The sequence below is a fragment of the Prionailurus viverrinus genome, chromosome A1 (assembly GCF_022837055.1).
Source record: "Prionailurus viverrinus isolate Anna chromosome A1, UM_Priviv_1.0, whole genome shotgun sequence".
NCBI classification, from domain to species: domain Eukaryota; kingdom Metazoa; phylum Chordata; class Mammalia; order Carnivora; family Felidae; genus Prionailurus; species Prionailurus viverrinus.
Genome location: NC_062561.1, coordinates 175,060,068 through 175,077,803, shown reverse-complemented (window position 1 = coordinate 175,077,803; position 17,736 = coordinate 175,060,068). Strand labels below are relative to the sequence as shown.

Genomic DNA, 17,736 nt, shown 5'->3' with positions numbered 1-17,736 from the left:
CAGGTCATTTGAAATCATTGAGACAGAAAAGCAAAAAGAAAATACAATGAAGAAAATTGAAGAGAGCCTAAGGGACCATGGGACATTATTAAGTGGGCCATATATGTATTATGAGAGCCCCAGAAGAAGAGAGAAAGGGGCAGAGAACTTACTTGAGAAAATAATGACCCCAAACTCCCCAAACCTGAGGAAAGAAATGGTTATACAGATTTGTAAAGTTCAACTCCAATGAAGTTAAACCAGAGACCCACACCAAGACACATTAAATCAAGTGTCAAAAGTTAACAAAAGTTAAAGCCAGAATCTTGAAAACAGCAAGAAAAAAGTGGCTTACCGCATGCAAGGTTTTTAGCAGAATCTTGCAAGTCACAAGGCAGTTGGATGATATATTCAAAATGCTGAAGGAAAAAAAGCTCTTATCTGGCCAAACTATATCTGGCCAAACCATCCCTCAAAAATGAGGGAGAGCAGCAGGAGAGAAGCAACACATCACATACAAGGTCTCAATAAGATTATCAGCAGATTTCTCATCAGAAATTTTGGAGGCCAGAAGGTAGTGGGCTAATATATTCAAAGTGCTAAAGAATAAAACTCAGCCAAGAGTTCCATGTTCAACAAAGCTGCTTTTCAAAAATGAGGCAGAAATAAAGACTCCCTAGATAAACAAAAGCTGAGGGAGTTCATTTCCACTAGCCCTGCCCAGCAAAAAAAGCCTAAAGGGAGTCCTGCAGAGTAAAATGAAACACTGAACAGTAACTTGAGCCATATAAAGAAACAAAGATGTCAGTAAAGGTAAATACATGGACAATTACAAAAACTATGATTGTAACAACAATTTATAATGTTTGGTTTTCTATATGGTTAAGTGACTAATACAAGTTTCATAATTATTAGTCTAAAAGCCAGTATTACTATAACTTTGAAACGCCACATTTTGCTTTCTATGTAATGAAAGACACTAATGCATTTAAAAGAATTATTAATTTGTTTTGTATGAAGATGTAGTTATGTGACATCAACAACCAAAATAGTAAGGGACAGAGCTGTAAAGGAACAGTTTTTGTATGTTATTGAAGTTAAGCTTGTACAAATTCAAATTAGAGTATTTTAACTTCCGAATATTAAATGTAATTATGATGGTAACCACAAAGACAATAGCTAGAGACACAAAAGGAAGCAACAAAGGAATTTAAACATTTCACTACAAAAAATCAACTAACAACAAAAGACAATAATGCAGGAAATGAGGGACAAAAAAGCTATAAGGCATGTAGAAAACAGTATAATGACACAAGTGCATCCTTCCTTATGAGTAATTGCTTTTTATTATTTTTTTTAAGTAATCTCTACACCCAACAGGGGGCTCAAACTTACAACCCTGAGATCAAGAGTCACACTCTCTGGGGTGAGCCTGGGTGGCATAGTCAGTTTAGCATCCAACTTCGGCTCAGGTCATGATCTCACAGCTCATGAGTTCGAGCCCTATGTTGGGCTCTGTGCTGACAGCTCAGAGCCTGGAGCCTGCTTCTGATTCAGTGTCTCCGTCTCTCTCTGCTCCCACCCCACTCATGCTGTGTCTCTCCTTCAAAAATAAATAAACATTAAAAAAAAAAAAGTCACACTCTCTACTGACTGACCCTCTTTCCTTATAAGCAATTACTTTAAAATGTAAATATAAATGGGTTAAACTCTCCAATCAAAAGACACAGATTGGCATGATCCAACTACATGCTATCTACAAAAAAACACTTTAGATCCAAAGACACAAGTAGATTCAAAGTGAAAGAATGGGAGAAGATATTCCATGAACCAAAGGAGTATGTAACCAAAAGAGCACAGGTGGCTGTACTAATATGAGACAAAATATATAAGTCAGAAAATGTTACAAGAGACAAAGGAGGACGTTATGTATTAATTAAAAGGTTCAATACAACTCTGAGATACAACAATCATAAATATTTACGTACCTAATGACAGACCATCAAGATACAAGGCAAAAACTGATAGAATCAAAAGGAAAAATAGTTCTTTTTAATTTTTTTTCTAATGTTTATTTTTGAGACAGAGACAGAGCATGAGCAGGGGAGGGGCAGAGAGAGAGAGGGAGACACAGAATCTGAAACAGGCTCCAGGCTCCGAGCTGTCAGCCCAGAGCCCAACATGGGGGCTTGAACTCCCACACCACAAGATCATGACCTGAGCCAAAGTCAGACGCGCAACTGACTGAGCCACCCAGGCACCCCAAAGGGAAAAATTGTTCTATATTAATAGTTGGAGACTTCAATACCCAACTCTCAATAATGGATAGAATAACCAGAATGGAAGATAAGTAAGGAAAGAGAGAAATTAAGCAACACAATAAACTAACCAGATCTAATAATTATATGCAGAATAGTCTACCAACAATAGTACCCACCTTCTTCTTGGTGCACAAGGGGCATATTCCAGGAAAGACCTTATTTGAGGCCATAAATTAAGTTCCAATATATTTTAAATTTTTAAGTTTATTTATTTTGAGAGAGAGAGGGCAAGCAAGGAAGGGACAGAGAGAGGGGGGATGGGGAGGATCTGAAGCAGCTCCATGCTGTCAGGGCAGAACCTGATGCAGGGCTCAAACTCACAAACCATGAGATCATGACCTGAGCTGAAACCAAGAGTCAGACATTTAACCAACTGAGCCACCCAGGGCCCCAAGTCCCAATAGATTTTAAAAGATCTCATAGCAAGTATCTTCATTCTGTGAAACCAGCATCAACCTGATATTAAAACCAGATATAAACACTACAAGAAAACTGTAGACCAATATCCCTTATGAACACCGATGCAAAAATCCTCAGCAAAATACTAGCAAACCAAATTCAGCAGCATATCATATGGATTATACATCATGATCAAGTGGGATTTATCTGGGAATACAAGGATGGTTCAATATAAAAAATCAGTCAATCAAATACACTATATTAACAGAATGAAGGACAGAAACCACCTGATCATCTCAATTGATGCAAAAAATGCATTTGACAAGATTCAACACATTTTCATCCTAAAAACTAGGAATAGACGGAAACTATCTCATAAAAACCCTATATGGAAAAACCCCAGCAAACCATATTCAATGGTGAAATACTACAAGCTTTTTCTCTAAGTTCAGGAATAAAGCAAGAATACCTGCTTTTGTCCCTTCTATTCAACATAGTATTGGAAGTTCTAACCAAAGCAGTTAGGCAAGGAAGGAAAAAAAAGACATCTGAATTTAAAAGCAATAATTATCTCTGTTCATAGATAACATGATCTTATATGAAGAAAACCCTAAAGATTCCACACAGAAAGATTGTTACAGCTAATAGGCAAATTCAGCAAGGTTGCAGGATACAAAACACACAAAAATCAATTGCATTTCTGTGTCCTAACAATCTCAAAACGAAATTAGGAAAACAGTTTGGTTAACAATAGCATCAAAAACAATAAAATACTTAGAGGTAACCAAGGAGATGAACAATTTGCACGCTGAAAATTATAAAACATTGCTGAAAGAAAATGAAGACATAAATAAATGGTAAGACATCTCATGTTCATAGGTTGAAAGATTTAATATTGTTAAGATGTCAATAGTACCCAAAGTAATCCACATATTCAGCACTATTCTATCAAAATCCCAGCAGCATTTTTTTCAGAAATAGAAAAATCATCCTAAAATTCCTATGGAATCTTAGAGGACCCTGAATAGCCAAAACAATCTTGAAAAAGAACAAAGTTGGAGTATTCATACTTCTTGATTTTTAAACATATTACAAAGCTACAGTAATCAAAACAGTGTGGTAATCTCATAAAGACAGCCCTACAGACATGTGGAGTAAAATGGAGAACCCAGAAAAAAAAAATTGTGAATATGATCAAACGATGTTCATCAAGGGTGCCAAGACCATTCAATGGAAAAAGATAGCCTTTTCAACAAATGGTTTTGGGAAAACTGGATAGCCATATGCAAAAGAATGAAGTTGGACTCTTATCCAATACCATATACAAAAATTAGCTCAAAATGGATCAAAGATCTCTTACATCATGCCAAAAACTATAAAACTCTTAGAAAATATAGGGGAAAGCTTCATGACAATTGGATTTTCATTTTTCTCTGATATGACACCAAAGACACTGGCAAAAAAAAAAAAAAAAAAGGCAAAAATAGGCAAATGGGACTACATCAAAGTTTAAAACGTGTGCACCAAAAAACACAATCTGGAATTAAAAGACATTCTATGGAATAGAAAACATTTTGTTATTTTTTTATAAAGTATTTTTTTTCACTTTTTTTTTTTAAGAGAGATTTCACACATGCACAAGCATGAGCAGAGGAGGGCAGAGAGACAGAGAAAAAAATCCCACGCAGGCTCCATCCCACAACTGTGAGATCACAACCTAAGCCAAAATCGAGTCGGGCACTCAACCAACTGAGCCAATCAGGCGCCCAGGGGAAGACATTTTAAAATTGCATATCTGATAAAGGGTTAATATCCTGAATATATAAAGAGCTCCTTAACTCAACAACATTTAAACATTTTATTACAAAACTGACAGAATTAAAGGGAAAACTGAACAAAATAATCTGATTTTTAAAAGGGCAAAGGACTTGAATGGCCATTTCTCCAAAGATGATATACAAGTGGCCAACAAGCATATGAAAGGATGCTCAACATCACTAAATCACAAAGAATGGCACATCAAAACCACAATGAGGTATCATCTCACACCCATTCAGGATGACCACTATTAAAACAAAAATTTTTAACAGAAAATAAGTTCTGAGTTGTGGCAAATTTGTAGAGAAATGAGAACACTCGCCCACTGTGGGTAGGATTGTAAAATTGTACAACCACTGTGAAAAACTATATGGTGTTTCTTCAAAAAATTAAAAAAATTATTATATGATCCATCAATCCCACTTCATATATTCCCACATGCGTATACGTGTAAAAGAATTGAAAGAAGTGTCTTGAAGAGATATTTGCACACCCATGTTCATAGCAGCATTATTCACAAAAGCCAAGAAGTGGAAGCAGCCCAAACGTCCATCCGTAGATGACGAGGTAAACAAAATGTGGCATATACAGGTACAGTGAAATATTCTGCTTTAAATAGGAAGGAAATCCCATATGCTACAACATGGACGGTACCATAATGAGGGTATTATACTAAGTGAAATAAGCCAGCCATAAAAAGACCCTGTATAATTTGACACACACAAAGAATCTATAGCTGTCATTAATATAAAAAGCAAATAGAATGTTGGTTACCAGAGGCTAGGGGGGAGGGGGAAATGGGACATGATTGTTCATTGTGTGTAAAGTTTCATTTTGCAAGATGGAAAAGTTCAGGAGATCTGTTGCACAACTACGTGAATATACTGAAAAATGATTAAGATAGGGGTGGCTCCGTTGGTTAGCATCCGACTCTTGGTCTCAGCCCAGGTCTTGATGTCAGGCCCCGTGTTGGGCTCCATGCTAGGCATGAGGCCTACTTAAAAAAAAAAAAAAATACAGGGCCCCTGGATGGCTCAGTCAGTTAAGCATCCGACTTCAGCTCAGGTCATGATCTCACAGTTTGTGGGTTTGAGCCATGCATCAGGCTCTGGCTGACAGCTCAGAGACTGGAGCCTGATTAGGATTCTGTGTTTCCCTCTTTTTCTCTGCCCCTCCCTTATTTGTGCTCTCTGTCAAAAATAAAAACTAAATGGTTAAGATAGTTAAGTTTATGTTATATGTTTTTTTACCACAATTTTAAAATATGTCTAACAAAGGCTTACATGTGAATGTTCATAGCAGCCTTATTCATAATAGCCAAAAAGTGGAAACAACCCAAATGTCCATCAACAATTGAATGGATAGGGGCACCTGGGTGGCTCAGTCAGTTGAGCCTCCGACTTCGGCTCAGGTCATGATCTCACAGTTTGTGGGTTCGAGCCCCACATCAGGTTCTGTGCTGACCGCTTGCAGAGAACCTGGAGCCTGCTTCAGATTCTGTGTCTCCTTCTCTCTCTGCCCCTCCCCCGCTCACGCTTTGTCTCACTCTGTTTCTCAAAAATAAATAAAAGTAAAAAAAATTAAAAAATAAACAATTGGATAAACAAAATGTGCTATCTTCATACATGAGAATGCTATTCAGTAATTTAAAGAAAAAAAGAGCTCTTGATATATGCCGTGACATGGACAAACCTCAAAAAATATTAAGCTATATAAAAGGAAGCCACATACACAAGGTCATGTCGTGTATAGTTCTCCGTATATGAAATGTCCAGAAGGGCAAATCAGTAGAGCCAGAAAGTAGAGGAGTGGTTGCCTGGGGCTAGAGATGGGAACAGGAACTAACTATAAATAGGCATGAGGGATCTTATAAAGATATTCTAAAAATTGGTTATGGTCATGGTTACCAAGCTCAGTAAATTTACAATAAATCATTGAATTGCACATTTAAAGTGGGTGGATTTATAAGGGTTGTCAGTAAAGTTGGTTTTTCTTTTCTAGTGTTTATTTATTTTTGAGACAGAGCCTGAGTGGGAGAGAGACAGAGAGAGAGGGAAACACGGAATCTGAAGCAGGCTCCAGGCTCTGAGCTGTCAGCACAGAGCCCGATGTGGGCGTCAAACCCATAAACTGCAAGATCATGACCTGAGCCAAAGTTGGGCGCTTAACCAACTAAGCCACCCAGGCGCCCCAAAAAAGTTGTTTTTAAAAATGAAAAAAAAAATGGGAAAGAAGGATATTCTCAAGACTCAACACCATTCTTGAGGAGTTAAAAGAGGTAAAGTGATAATTGTAGGCAATATAGGGAGGATAAAAAAGAAACTTTAAGAAAATCAAAAAGCTTAACAAGAAAGAAGTTATTTTCTTAGTGTACTATATGGAGTTCCAGTGTAGTAAATAATTTTAACATAGTCCTCATACTGTAAACACTATTTAGTTATAATATTTAGAATCAATTTATATATAAAACAAAACAATTTTAGCCTTGACAATGGAAAGCCCTAGATGATAAAGGTTAGGAAGTGAAAAGGGATAGGATCTCTGAGTAGTAGGGCTTTTATAGCATCTTTATCTTATAAAATTGGGTGTCAAGAGATAGTATCTGTAGATGATGGAACATAAATTGAGATAGTTATTTTAGGAAGAGAAATGGGGAAGTGGCATAAGTGAATTAAATCTTTATCAAACACAGCAGAAGCCAATAGATAATGTCTAAAGTTGATAAATCAAGAAGTAATGATATGAGCATTTTTTAGAGATGTTTAGAGTAACTTTCAGAAGAGTAAAATTTCACTCTAGGGTACTGCAGGGGGCAAGCAGTAGTGGAGAGTGGTGTTAGTGAAAGACTTTCATCATAAATCTAGCATAATTACTTGATTTTTAAAAAAATTTTTTTTTCAACGTTTATTTATTTTGGGGACAGAGAGAGACAGAGCTTGAACGGGGGAGGGGCAGAGAGAGAGGGAGACACAGAATCGGAAACAGGCTCCAGGCTCTGAGCCATCAGCCCAGAGCCCGACGCGGGGCTCGAACTCCCGGACCGCGAGATCGTGACCTGGCTGAAGTCGGACGTTTAACCGACTGCGCCACCCAGGCGCCCCAATTACTGGATTTTTTAAAAATTTGCACCAGAGTGCCTGGGTGGCTCAGTTGGTTAAGCATCAAACTCTTGATTTCGGCTCAGGTCACGATCTCGTGGTTTGTGAGCTCAAGCCCCACTTACACGTTGACAGTGCAAAGCCTGCCTGGGATCCTGTCTCTCTGCCCCTCTCCAGCTTGTGCACACTCTCTCTCAAAAATAAATAAACTTTTAAAAAATCATTTGCACTAATTAATGAGGATTAGAAAAAAATATGCACATTGGAAGACAAAGTTATCACATCCTTACCTATTTATTTATTTATTTATTTTAGAATTTTTTAACGTTTATTTATTTTTGAGAGACAGAGCATGAGTAGGGGAGGACCAGAGAGAGAGGGAGACACAGAATCCAAAGCAGTCTCCAGGCTCTGAGCTGCCAGCACAGAGCCCAATGTGGGGCTCAAACCCATGAACTGTGAGATCATGACCTGAGCCAAAGTCAACACTCAACTGACTGTGCCACCCAGATACCCCTCTCACCTCTTAAAAAAAAGAAATCATATGTGCTTACAATGGTTATTCGTTTTCCTGCTTACTAAACTGTACCCTAGTCCATGAGTTTATATTCTCAGAGTATATACCAACCCCCTGCTGTTTGAAAAGTTCCTAAAGAATCCAGAAACAGTTTGGGGCCTTATTCTTTGAAGTTTGAAAGCCCGAGCTTCTGGTGCTACGTCCCAGTACTTGTCTCCCAGTAAAGGGAAATCAACAAATGGTGCATGTCGGCTTGGTATGTCACAGGTACTTATACTGGCTTTTGTATACTTAAGATTATCACCACTTAAATCAAGAGACAGTGAAACTCAGAAGGGCAAGTTGAATGAGTATAGATCTGGGTTTAAAACAATCAAACAAAAATAAATACATAAGATCTGTGTGCCATCAAAGCCCATGCTCTTTACCTACAACAGTTCAGCTTTCTCAGTTAGAATCATTTCACCTGTAACAGAAAACTCAACTCAGACTTGCTTAAACAATAAGGATGTGAATCAGCTCACGTTACTAGAAGTTCAGCAGTGGTATGGACATCATGACTGCTTGATCCAGCAGCTCAACAGGATCATATAGGAACCAGTTTTTGTCTCTCTATTCTGATACCCACAGTTTGAGGTTTATCCTGAGACTGATAGTAAGTTTAGTGAGAGACAACTTGTCATGGCTATCTATCTCTTAAAATTAGAAAGTCTACAGTCCTGAGCCTCCAGGCTCTGGGATTGCCCTGTTTTCCCTCTTTTAAAACAACCTCGATTGCCTGCTCTCTCTCAGGGGCTTCTCTTTTAGGTACAGACATACTTCGTGATGCATGGCCTTCGCTTGGGCTTCATATTTAGGAGAGCCAAATGCTCACTCATCAGGAAATTGAGAGGAAATACTTCTCATTTTTTCTTCTACAGGGGCAAAATCTGCCTGGGAGAGTCCTTTTTCTGCGTTATGTGGTACAGACCCTGGAAGATGACTTCCAGCAGATCCTGAGGAGGCAACGACAGCACCTGCAGCAGTCCATTGCAAGCACTGTGCTGTCCTGTGACAAGCAGCCCCACAATGTCAGGTAACTAACTAGCACCTGAGCTCAGGGATGTTAAGAAGTAGGAGCCATAGGTGGGCAGCTACTCAAGGCTGGAGAACATCAAATGGATGAGGTTTCATAGTCACACAATAATATAACAGGGATAGCTATTAAAACTATAGACAAGGAGTGCCCTAGTGGCCCAGTCGGTTAAGCGTCTAACTCTTGATCTCGGCTCAGGTCATGATCTCACAGTTCGTGAGTTCCAGCCCAGCATCAGGCTCCATGCTGACAGTATGGAGTCTGCTTGAGATTCCCTCTCTGCCTCTTCCACGTGCACACGCTTTCTCACTCGATCTCAATATAAATAAATAAAAACAAAAAAAAATTATAGATGATCCTAGAGGCATCTGTGTGGCTCAGTCAGTTAAGCATCTAACTTCAGCTCAGGTCATGATCTCGTGGTTCGTGAGTTCAAGCCACGCATTGGGCTCTGTGCTGACAATGCAGAGCCTGCTTGGGATTCTCTGTCTCTCCCACTCTTTCTCTGCCCTCCCCCTGCTTGTACTGTGTCTCTCTCAAAAATAAATAAATAAACTTAAAAAAAAAAAAAAAAAGAACTACAGACAATTCTAAAAGAAAATCTCTCTGTACCAACCGTGTGTTGAGCACCACAGCCTTCATGGTTTTTGGTTTTTCTCAAGACTGTCAGACGTCCTTTGGTGTATTTCAGAATTGTCCAGACAGCCTCAGGAGATCTAGGGGAAAACCTTAACTTGCATAAAACTTTTCACAGCTTTTATAAACCTAGATTTATTTCCATCTCCCTGAGTACCTCAGGAGAACTCTCATTTGTCACTATTAGTTTCTAAAAAGTAATATAATAGGTCCTGAGGCTAACAATAAGGTACAAGATGGTAGCAAGCATGTATTCTTTTTTTGTAGAATCAGGGCAAGTGGGAGCTTCTGGAAGCTTCAAGGCAGGGAACTACTATATCCTTATATGAATAGGAGAAAATGTGATTTCTAGGGTGGCAATCTCAGGCTGGAATTTTCTTCCTGGAACTACAACTCGTGGGTTCTTTTGTTTTTTTTAATTAAAAAAATTTTTTTGTGTGTGAGACAGAGTGAGTGTGGGGAGGGGCAGAGAGAGGAGACACAGAATCCAAAGCAGGCTCCAGGCTCTGAGCTGTCAGCACAGAGCCTGATGCATGGCTTGAACTCACACACAGTGAGATCATGACCTGAGCTGAAGTCGGATACCCAACCAACTGAAGCACCCGGCGCCCCCCATTTTTTTTTTAAGTTTATTTATTTTGAGAGAGATAGCACGAGTGGGGGAGGTACAGAGAGAGGGAGAGACAGAGAATCATAAGCAAGCTCCATGCTGTGTGCAGAGCCCAACATGAGGCTCGAACTCGTGAACTACAGGATCACAACTTGAGCAGCAATCAAGAGTCGGATGCTTAACCAACTGAGCTACCCGGGCACTCCTTACTTTTTTTTGGAAATGGTTTTCACCAAGCTAGTGTACCAGCATCCTTTTTTTTTTTTTTTTAACAGCATCATTGAAACTCTTCCACTCATATTTACATTCTCATATGTTCTTGTATGTTTGTTAAAAATAGTTTTCTAGGGGAGCCTGGGTGGCGCAGTCGTTAAGCGTCCGACTTCAGCCAGGTCACGATCTCACGGTCCGTGAGTTCGAGCCCCGCGTCGGGCTCTGGGCTGATGGCTCAGAGCCTGGAGCCTGTTTCCGATTCTGTGTCTCCCTCTCTCTCTGCCCCTCCCCCGTTCATGCTCTGTCTCTCTCTGTCCCCCAAAAAATAAATAAACGTTGAAAAAAAAAATTTAAAAAAAAATAGTTTTCTACAGGCCAATATGGAATATTGACTGTTATAACTACTTTAATAAAAAAAAACAAAAAAGAGGAAGCTTCATACTGTTTTGAGCATCAGTCAGCTTCCCCCCTTAGTTTGCATGCCCATACCCATTTTCATAGATGTGGCATTTTCTGTAAAGTTTAAATGTTAATGATTATAGAATAGAAAATCAGTAAGTAGATCTACAAAGAGCACAGGATAGTGTAGTTAGGTAGTTCTTTGTTTTTTTAATGTTTTATTTTTTATTAGAGCGAGAGCATGGGCGGGACAGGGGGACAGAGGATCCAAAGCAGGCTCTGTGCTGACAGCAGTGAGCCCAATGCAGGGCTTGAACTCACAAACCGAGATCATGACCTGAGCCAAAGTTGGATGCTCAACTGACTTAGCCACCCAGGTACCCCAGCATAGTTGGGTTTTAAATAGAAAAATAACAATTTATGGACACTAAAGATGGATCTTAGGTTGAGGTTATGGTTACACAGATGTATGTATCTATTTACCAAAACTCATCAAATAAAAATCTGTGTGCAATTTATTGTATATAAACTGTACCTCAAAGATGAGGGCTTTTTTTTTTTTTTTAATTTTTTTTTTTTCAACGTTTATTTTTGGGACAGAGAGAGACAGAGCATGAACGGGGGGGGGGGCAGAGAGAGAGGGAGACACAGAATCGGAAACAGGCTCCAGGCTCCGAGCCATCAGCCCAGAGCCCGACGCGGGGCTCGAACTCCCGGACCGCGAGATCGTGACCTGGCTGAAGTCGGACGCTTAACCGACTGCGCCACCCAGGCGCCCCGAGGGCTTTTTTTTTAATTGAAGTACAGTTGACACACAATGTTTATCAGTTTCACATATGCAACATAGTGATTCAACATCTCTATATATTATGAAGTGTGGCCACCATCTGTCACCATACTACACTTTTATAATATCATTGACAATGTTCCCCATACTGTACCTTTCATACCTGTGACTTATTCATTCTATAACTGGTAGCCTATACCCCCCCAGTCCCCTTCACCTTTTTTACTCATCCTCCAAACCCCTGCCCTCTGGCAACCACCAGTTTGTTTTCTGTATTTATAAGTCTGTTTCTTTTGTTTGTTTTGTATTTTTACATTCCACAAATAAGTGAAATCATATAGAATTTGTCTTTTTCTGACTTACTTCATCTAGTGTAATATCTTCTTGGTCCATCCATGTTCTTATAAATGGCAAGATCTCACTCTTTCTCATGGCTGAGTAATATTCCTTTGTATGTATGTATGTATGTACATACATATATATATCACATCTTTTTCATCCATCCATCTATTGATGGACACTTAGGTTGCTTCCATGTCTTAGCTATTGTAAATAATACTGCAGTAAACATAGTCGTGCATCTGTCTTTTCAAATTAGTGTTTTCATTTCCTTTAAATACACACTAGTGGGATTAGTGGATCATATGTTTTTTTCTGTTATTAAATTTTTGATGAACTTCCATACTGTTTCCCCAGTGGTTGCACCAACTTACATTCCGAATAGTGCAGGAGGAGTCCCTTTTGTCCACATCCTTGCCAGCATTTGTTATTTCTTTTTTTTTTTTTTTTAATTTTTTTTTTTCAACGTTTATTTATTTTTGGGACAGAGAGAGACAGAGCATGAACGGGGGAGGGGCAGAGAGAGAGGGAGACACAGAATCGGAAACAGGCTCCAGGCTCTGAGCCATCAGCCCAGAGCCCGACGCGGGGCTCGAACTCCCGGACCGCGAGATCGTGACCTGGCTGAAGTCGGACGCTTAACCGACTGCGCCACCCAGGCGCCCCAGCATTTGTTATTTCTTGTCTCAAAGATATGAGGTTTTAAAAGTCAGTCTCTATATTACCCTGGTCTCACGGGGTTTTCTTTTCTTTTTTAACTGTGCATACAAAGAGTAAACTAGTTCTATAAGGTTTAAGAAATACACTAGTTCCCAGGTTCCCTCACCTGCATTTTTCTTTTCCACAGAGGTAGCTACTTTGCACTCTTTTAAGTGATTTTTTTAATATTTACCTCTGTATGGCTAAATAACATGTTTATGTTGCTAATTCTTCATTTTTCATTATTAGCTATTATCTATTGACCTTCCACATGAAATAAGAGTAGTTAACTCTTTTTCCTCCCTACCTCCTCCTGGGCACACACATGTTTCCCTGCCCCCATGCTATTAATTTATTTATATCATAATTTTGTCCAGATCAGTATTCAATGTTTCTATTGTTACAACGATGTATGCTAGTCAGAGTTGAGCCAAGTCCTAAATAAACTATGATTATTTTTCCTTTAATTCATACCTTTGTGTTTCCTTACAGTTAATAATTGCCTTATTTTTAGTTCCCCTGTATTCTTTTTGCATATTGGAAGTCAACCCCAAATTCTCTATTTGGTCTAAATCTCCCCTCGATGTTTATTTGCACTGGGTCGTCATATTCTTGAAGATCTGTGGTGGAACTGTTTGACCTCCTTCAATCTGGATTAGTTGTCCTTTTTGCCAGCTTTTATCCTAAATGTGAGAATTTCCTTTGTTTCCAAAAGTTGGATCTTTCCTTTATTTGTCCTGTGTCTTCTCTTTATTGGTTTACTCCCTCATTTGATGGATCGGTCTCCAGTAGCTTCTTAGAAAGGGATGTGGAAAGTAAAATTTTGAGATGTTATATATCTGAAAATATTTTATCTTCCTGTATGTTGACTGATAACTGAGTATAGATATTTAGGTTAGCAATAACTTTTCTACAGAGTACTGCAGGAAATCTTCCATTGTCTTCCATATTTGCTGTTAAAAAGTCATAACTACCTTGATTACTGATTCTTTGTATATGCCCTAATTTTTTCCTCTGAAAGTTTTTAGAATCATATTTTTTTGCCCAGTATGCTTGTTGTAGGTCTGTATTCATCGATTGTTCTGGGCCTTCAGTGTGCCATTTCAGTCTAGGAACATCCTTCATTCCTGGAAAAGAGTTTTTATCTCTGCTATCATGTTATTAATTTCCAAGGGCTCTTTTACTTTGTCTCTAAATGTTTCTTTTTTAAAATAATAAATATGGGACACCTGGGTGGCTCAGTGGGTTAGGTGTCCAACTCTTGGTTTTGGCTCAGGTCATGATCTCATAGTTTCATGAATTTGAACCCTGCATCAAGCTCTGTGCTGACAGCACAGAACCTACTTGGGATTCTCTCTCTCTCTCTCTCTCTCTCTCTCTCTCTCTCTCTCTGTCTCTCCCTCTCCCTCTCCACCCACTCTCCCCTGCTCACACTATCTCTGTCTCTCTCAAAAATAAATAAACTTAAAAAAATTAAATTAATAAATAGTATTCTGTTCTTGTTTTCTTCTTTCATGGGTCTGTATTTTCTCATATCTTTGGTGACACTAATTATAGCCTTTGTTTTTGTTTTTTTAATATAATTTATTGTCAGGTTGCCTAATATACAGTATATACAGTGTGCTCTTGGTTTTGGGGGTAGATTCCCGTGATTCATCGCTTACATACAACACCCAGTGCTCATCCTAACAAATGCCCTCCTCAATGCCCATCACCCCATTTCTCCTCTCCCCTGCCCTCCCCCATCAACCCTCAGTTCTCTGTATTTAAGAGTCTCTTATGGTTTGCCTCCTTCCCTCTCTGTAACTATTTTTTCCCCTTCCCCTCCCCCATGGTCTTCTGTTAAGTTTCTCAAGTTCCACATATGAGTGAAAACATATGATATCTGTCTTTCTCTGACTGACTTATTTCGCTTAGCATAATACCCTCCAGTTCCATCCATGTTGCTGCAAATGGCCATATTTCATTCTTTCCCATTGCCAAATAGTATTCCATTGTGTATATAAACCACATCTTCTTTATCCATTCATTAGTTGATGGACATTTAGATAGCCTTCGTTTTTGTTTATTCTCTATATAGTCTTATTTTCTCCCAAGTTGCTTTTTTAGGGGGAGGGGAGAGTTGGTTTTGGCTATTTTGGTGCTTATCTCTCTTATTAGAATATCTCCATAAGTGTGTAATAAACCTTGGTAGTCTGTGTTGTGACAGACTCAACAGCTGATGGAAGCTGAGTCCACGGGAGGACTCATCATTTCTACACTTCCCTGTTCTTAGAAAATACCTCGTCATGGGGCGCCTGGGTGGCGCAGTCGGTTGAGCGTCCAACTTCAGCCAGGTCACGATCTCGCGGTCCGGGAGTTCGAGCCCCACGTCGGGCTCTGGGCTGATGGCTCAGAGCCTGGAACCTGTTTCTGATTCTGTGTCTCCCTCTCTCTCTGCCCCTCCCCCGTTCATGCTCTGTCTCTCTCTGTCCCAAAAATAAATAAACGTTGAAAAAAAAATTAAAAAAAAAAAGAAAATACCTCGTCATGTCTTTAAGTCTTTCCTCTTGGGCTAGATGGGTTTTCCAGAGAAGACTTCCAGTTTCCCACATGAAGGGTAAAGACCGGGATGCCAGGTTTTTAGAAGACAAGTGTGGGAAAATAGCCAGGGTCTCTGCTCTCAGCATATGTTCACTTAGTGCTGCTGTTATGCTTTGATGCCCTTGCCTCCCAGCTGTGCCTGGTGTCCTCGTCCAGAGACCCTCTGTTTTATCTCTCCACGATGTTAACCTGCAGTGTAGGGTCTAAATTTCTCTTAAAGAGCTTATAAACCATCGTATTCGTTTTCCCTTACGTCCTTTCATCCTCGCTTCAGAGAAAACTTGCACTGTCTTTTGCAGAGCTTATTGAGGATTCTTTTTCTTTTTTGGTAAATATGCTTACATAGGATTGCTCTTCTCTACTGCTAGTTTAGGATTCAGCTTTCTCAATCCTGCTAGGTCACTTAAAATCCATCCCTTTGCTAAAGTCATAGATTTAGATTAAAAATCATCCTGAAAGCATGATACACTTGCCTTATTTCATTAGTTAATCGGTTACCTTTGATTTTATAATCAGCATCTCGTAACTCACTCCCCAAATCAAAGGCTGAGACCTTGACGGTTACCTGCATCTAACCATATATCCATCCTCCATCACCTACTTTTGCACCTTCCTGCACCCAAAGTGATCAGCATCTTGAATGTTTATCAATTCCTTTACTTTTTTATGTAGTTTTAGTTTATGTGTTCCTGTAAAGTATATGTTTTTATTTTAGTTCCTTCCTGCTATATATGAAAGGATATCATGCTATACATTATCTGTTGGGACTTTTATTTTCCACTTTATATTATAGAGTGTAAGATTTGTCCATAGTGTTACTTATCACTGTAGTTTATTTTCACTACTATGTAATATTCTATTTTGTGACTATACTTCATTTTCCTTCCATCTTCTAAAATTTCACTGTTGTCTCCCTTTTCTCTTCTCCCTTGTGGCTCTTTAAAAGAATTATTTAGTCTAATATTAGTGGGATTTTAGGAAGGAAGAATATTAGAAGTGTGTATTAAGTCCACCATTTTTACCTGGGTTACCTAAGTGATCATCAAAAGCAATTTTGACTGTATGAGAATATGAGATGTTTTTACCTTACTAACTTTAAGAGCCTACACCCTATAGAAAGTATGACTCCATTGCATATACTCTAAACCTTGTTTACTAGCATTAATGGATGACACCTAATCATAGAAAGCCAGCAAGGACCTCTTTGGTCATCAGGTCTAACTTTCCACCTGCTCAAGAGGCCATAGATAGTACTCTCTGACCTCAGAGGTGCCTTTCAATAATTAGAACTCACAAAAATGTCAGTATTTTAGTTAGCTCTTATAACCTTACTACAGTTAAATGTGGGCTTTCCATTAGACTTATTTAAATATTGAAAATCTCCAAAGAGCCCTCTTGGTTGCCTTTGGGGAAATCTTGGGCCTTGGAACCTAGGTTAAGGCTGCAGTTTTGATTATCATACCATAAGACAGAAGTTTAAGCTTTTTTTTTTCTTATTTTCCTCTACAGGGATGTTATCAAGTGGTTGGTCAAAGTAGTGACTGAAGACGGATTAACTCAACCCACAAATGGAAATCAAACCTCTTCAGGAACAGGAATCTTGAAGGCCACCAGTAGCTATCCTTCTCCCCAGCCTAACCTGACAAAGAACACCAATCAGCTGTAAGGGGCAGACAGAAGTTGTCTTTCCCAGGGCTACTGGGATTTATTGCTTTAGAGAACAGCACCTTTCCTAGAAGAAGTTTCCACAAAATTAGTTAGCTCTTACAACATAGACTGATTCTTACTAAAGACTATCTTAGTTTGACTGAAGGCTAAATTCTAATGCCAAAGCTCAACAAAAGCAGATGATTTCCCTCTTAGATAAATAGGACTTCACTAAGTGAACATAAATTCACAAAGCTGAAGTGAAACGACAGCTAGGGGATACTGACTTCCATCCCCTGGATTCCCAGAGACAGTACAGGGTTACAGCTACTCATTACTTCAGCTGTCCACCAACAAAAGAAGAGCAAGAATCATGGATACTGGGTGTTCCGGCAGCCTGTAGCCTTCAGGGACCTTCATGTCTCTCCTTCAGGCCTGGGAGAAGAGTAGCAGTTTAACCTGCAGGTTCCAACAGGTTATAACAGCCTGTTAGAACAGAACAGAGCCGTCCCCATCACCCCAGACCACACGGAAAAGACCCCATCACCTCAGACCACACTGAAAAGAGATTTCCTGGCATTTCTTTTATGGGATTGAGAGTGGTCTTGGCATTTTT

At 39.2% G+C, this 17,736-nt stretch overlaps 1 protein-coding gene across 1 annotated transcript in view; it reads left to right on the top strand.

Moving 5' to 3' along the window:
* SIMC1 (SUMO interacting motifs containing 1) overlaps positions 1-17,736 on the top strand; it is an 82,648-nt gene that overhangs the window by 43,851 nt on the left and 21,061 nt on the right. The window contains exons 5-6 of the mRNA XM_047854337.1: positions 9,053-9,207; positions 16,983-17,135. Of these exons, the coding sequence (XP_047710293.1) occupies positions 9,053-9,207; positions 16,983-17,135 (308 nt within the window). The remainder of the gene's footprint in view (positions 1-9,052; positions 9,208-16,982; positions 17,136-17,736) is intronic.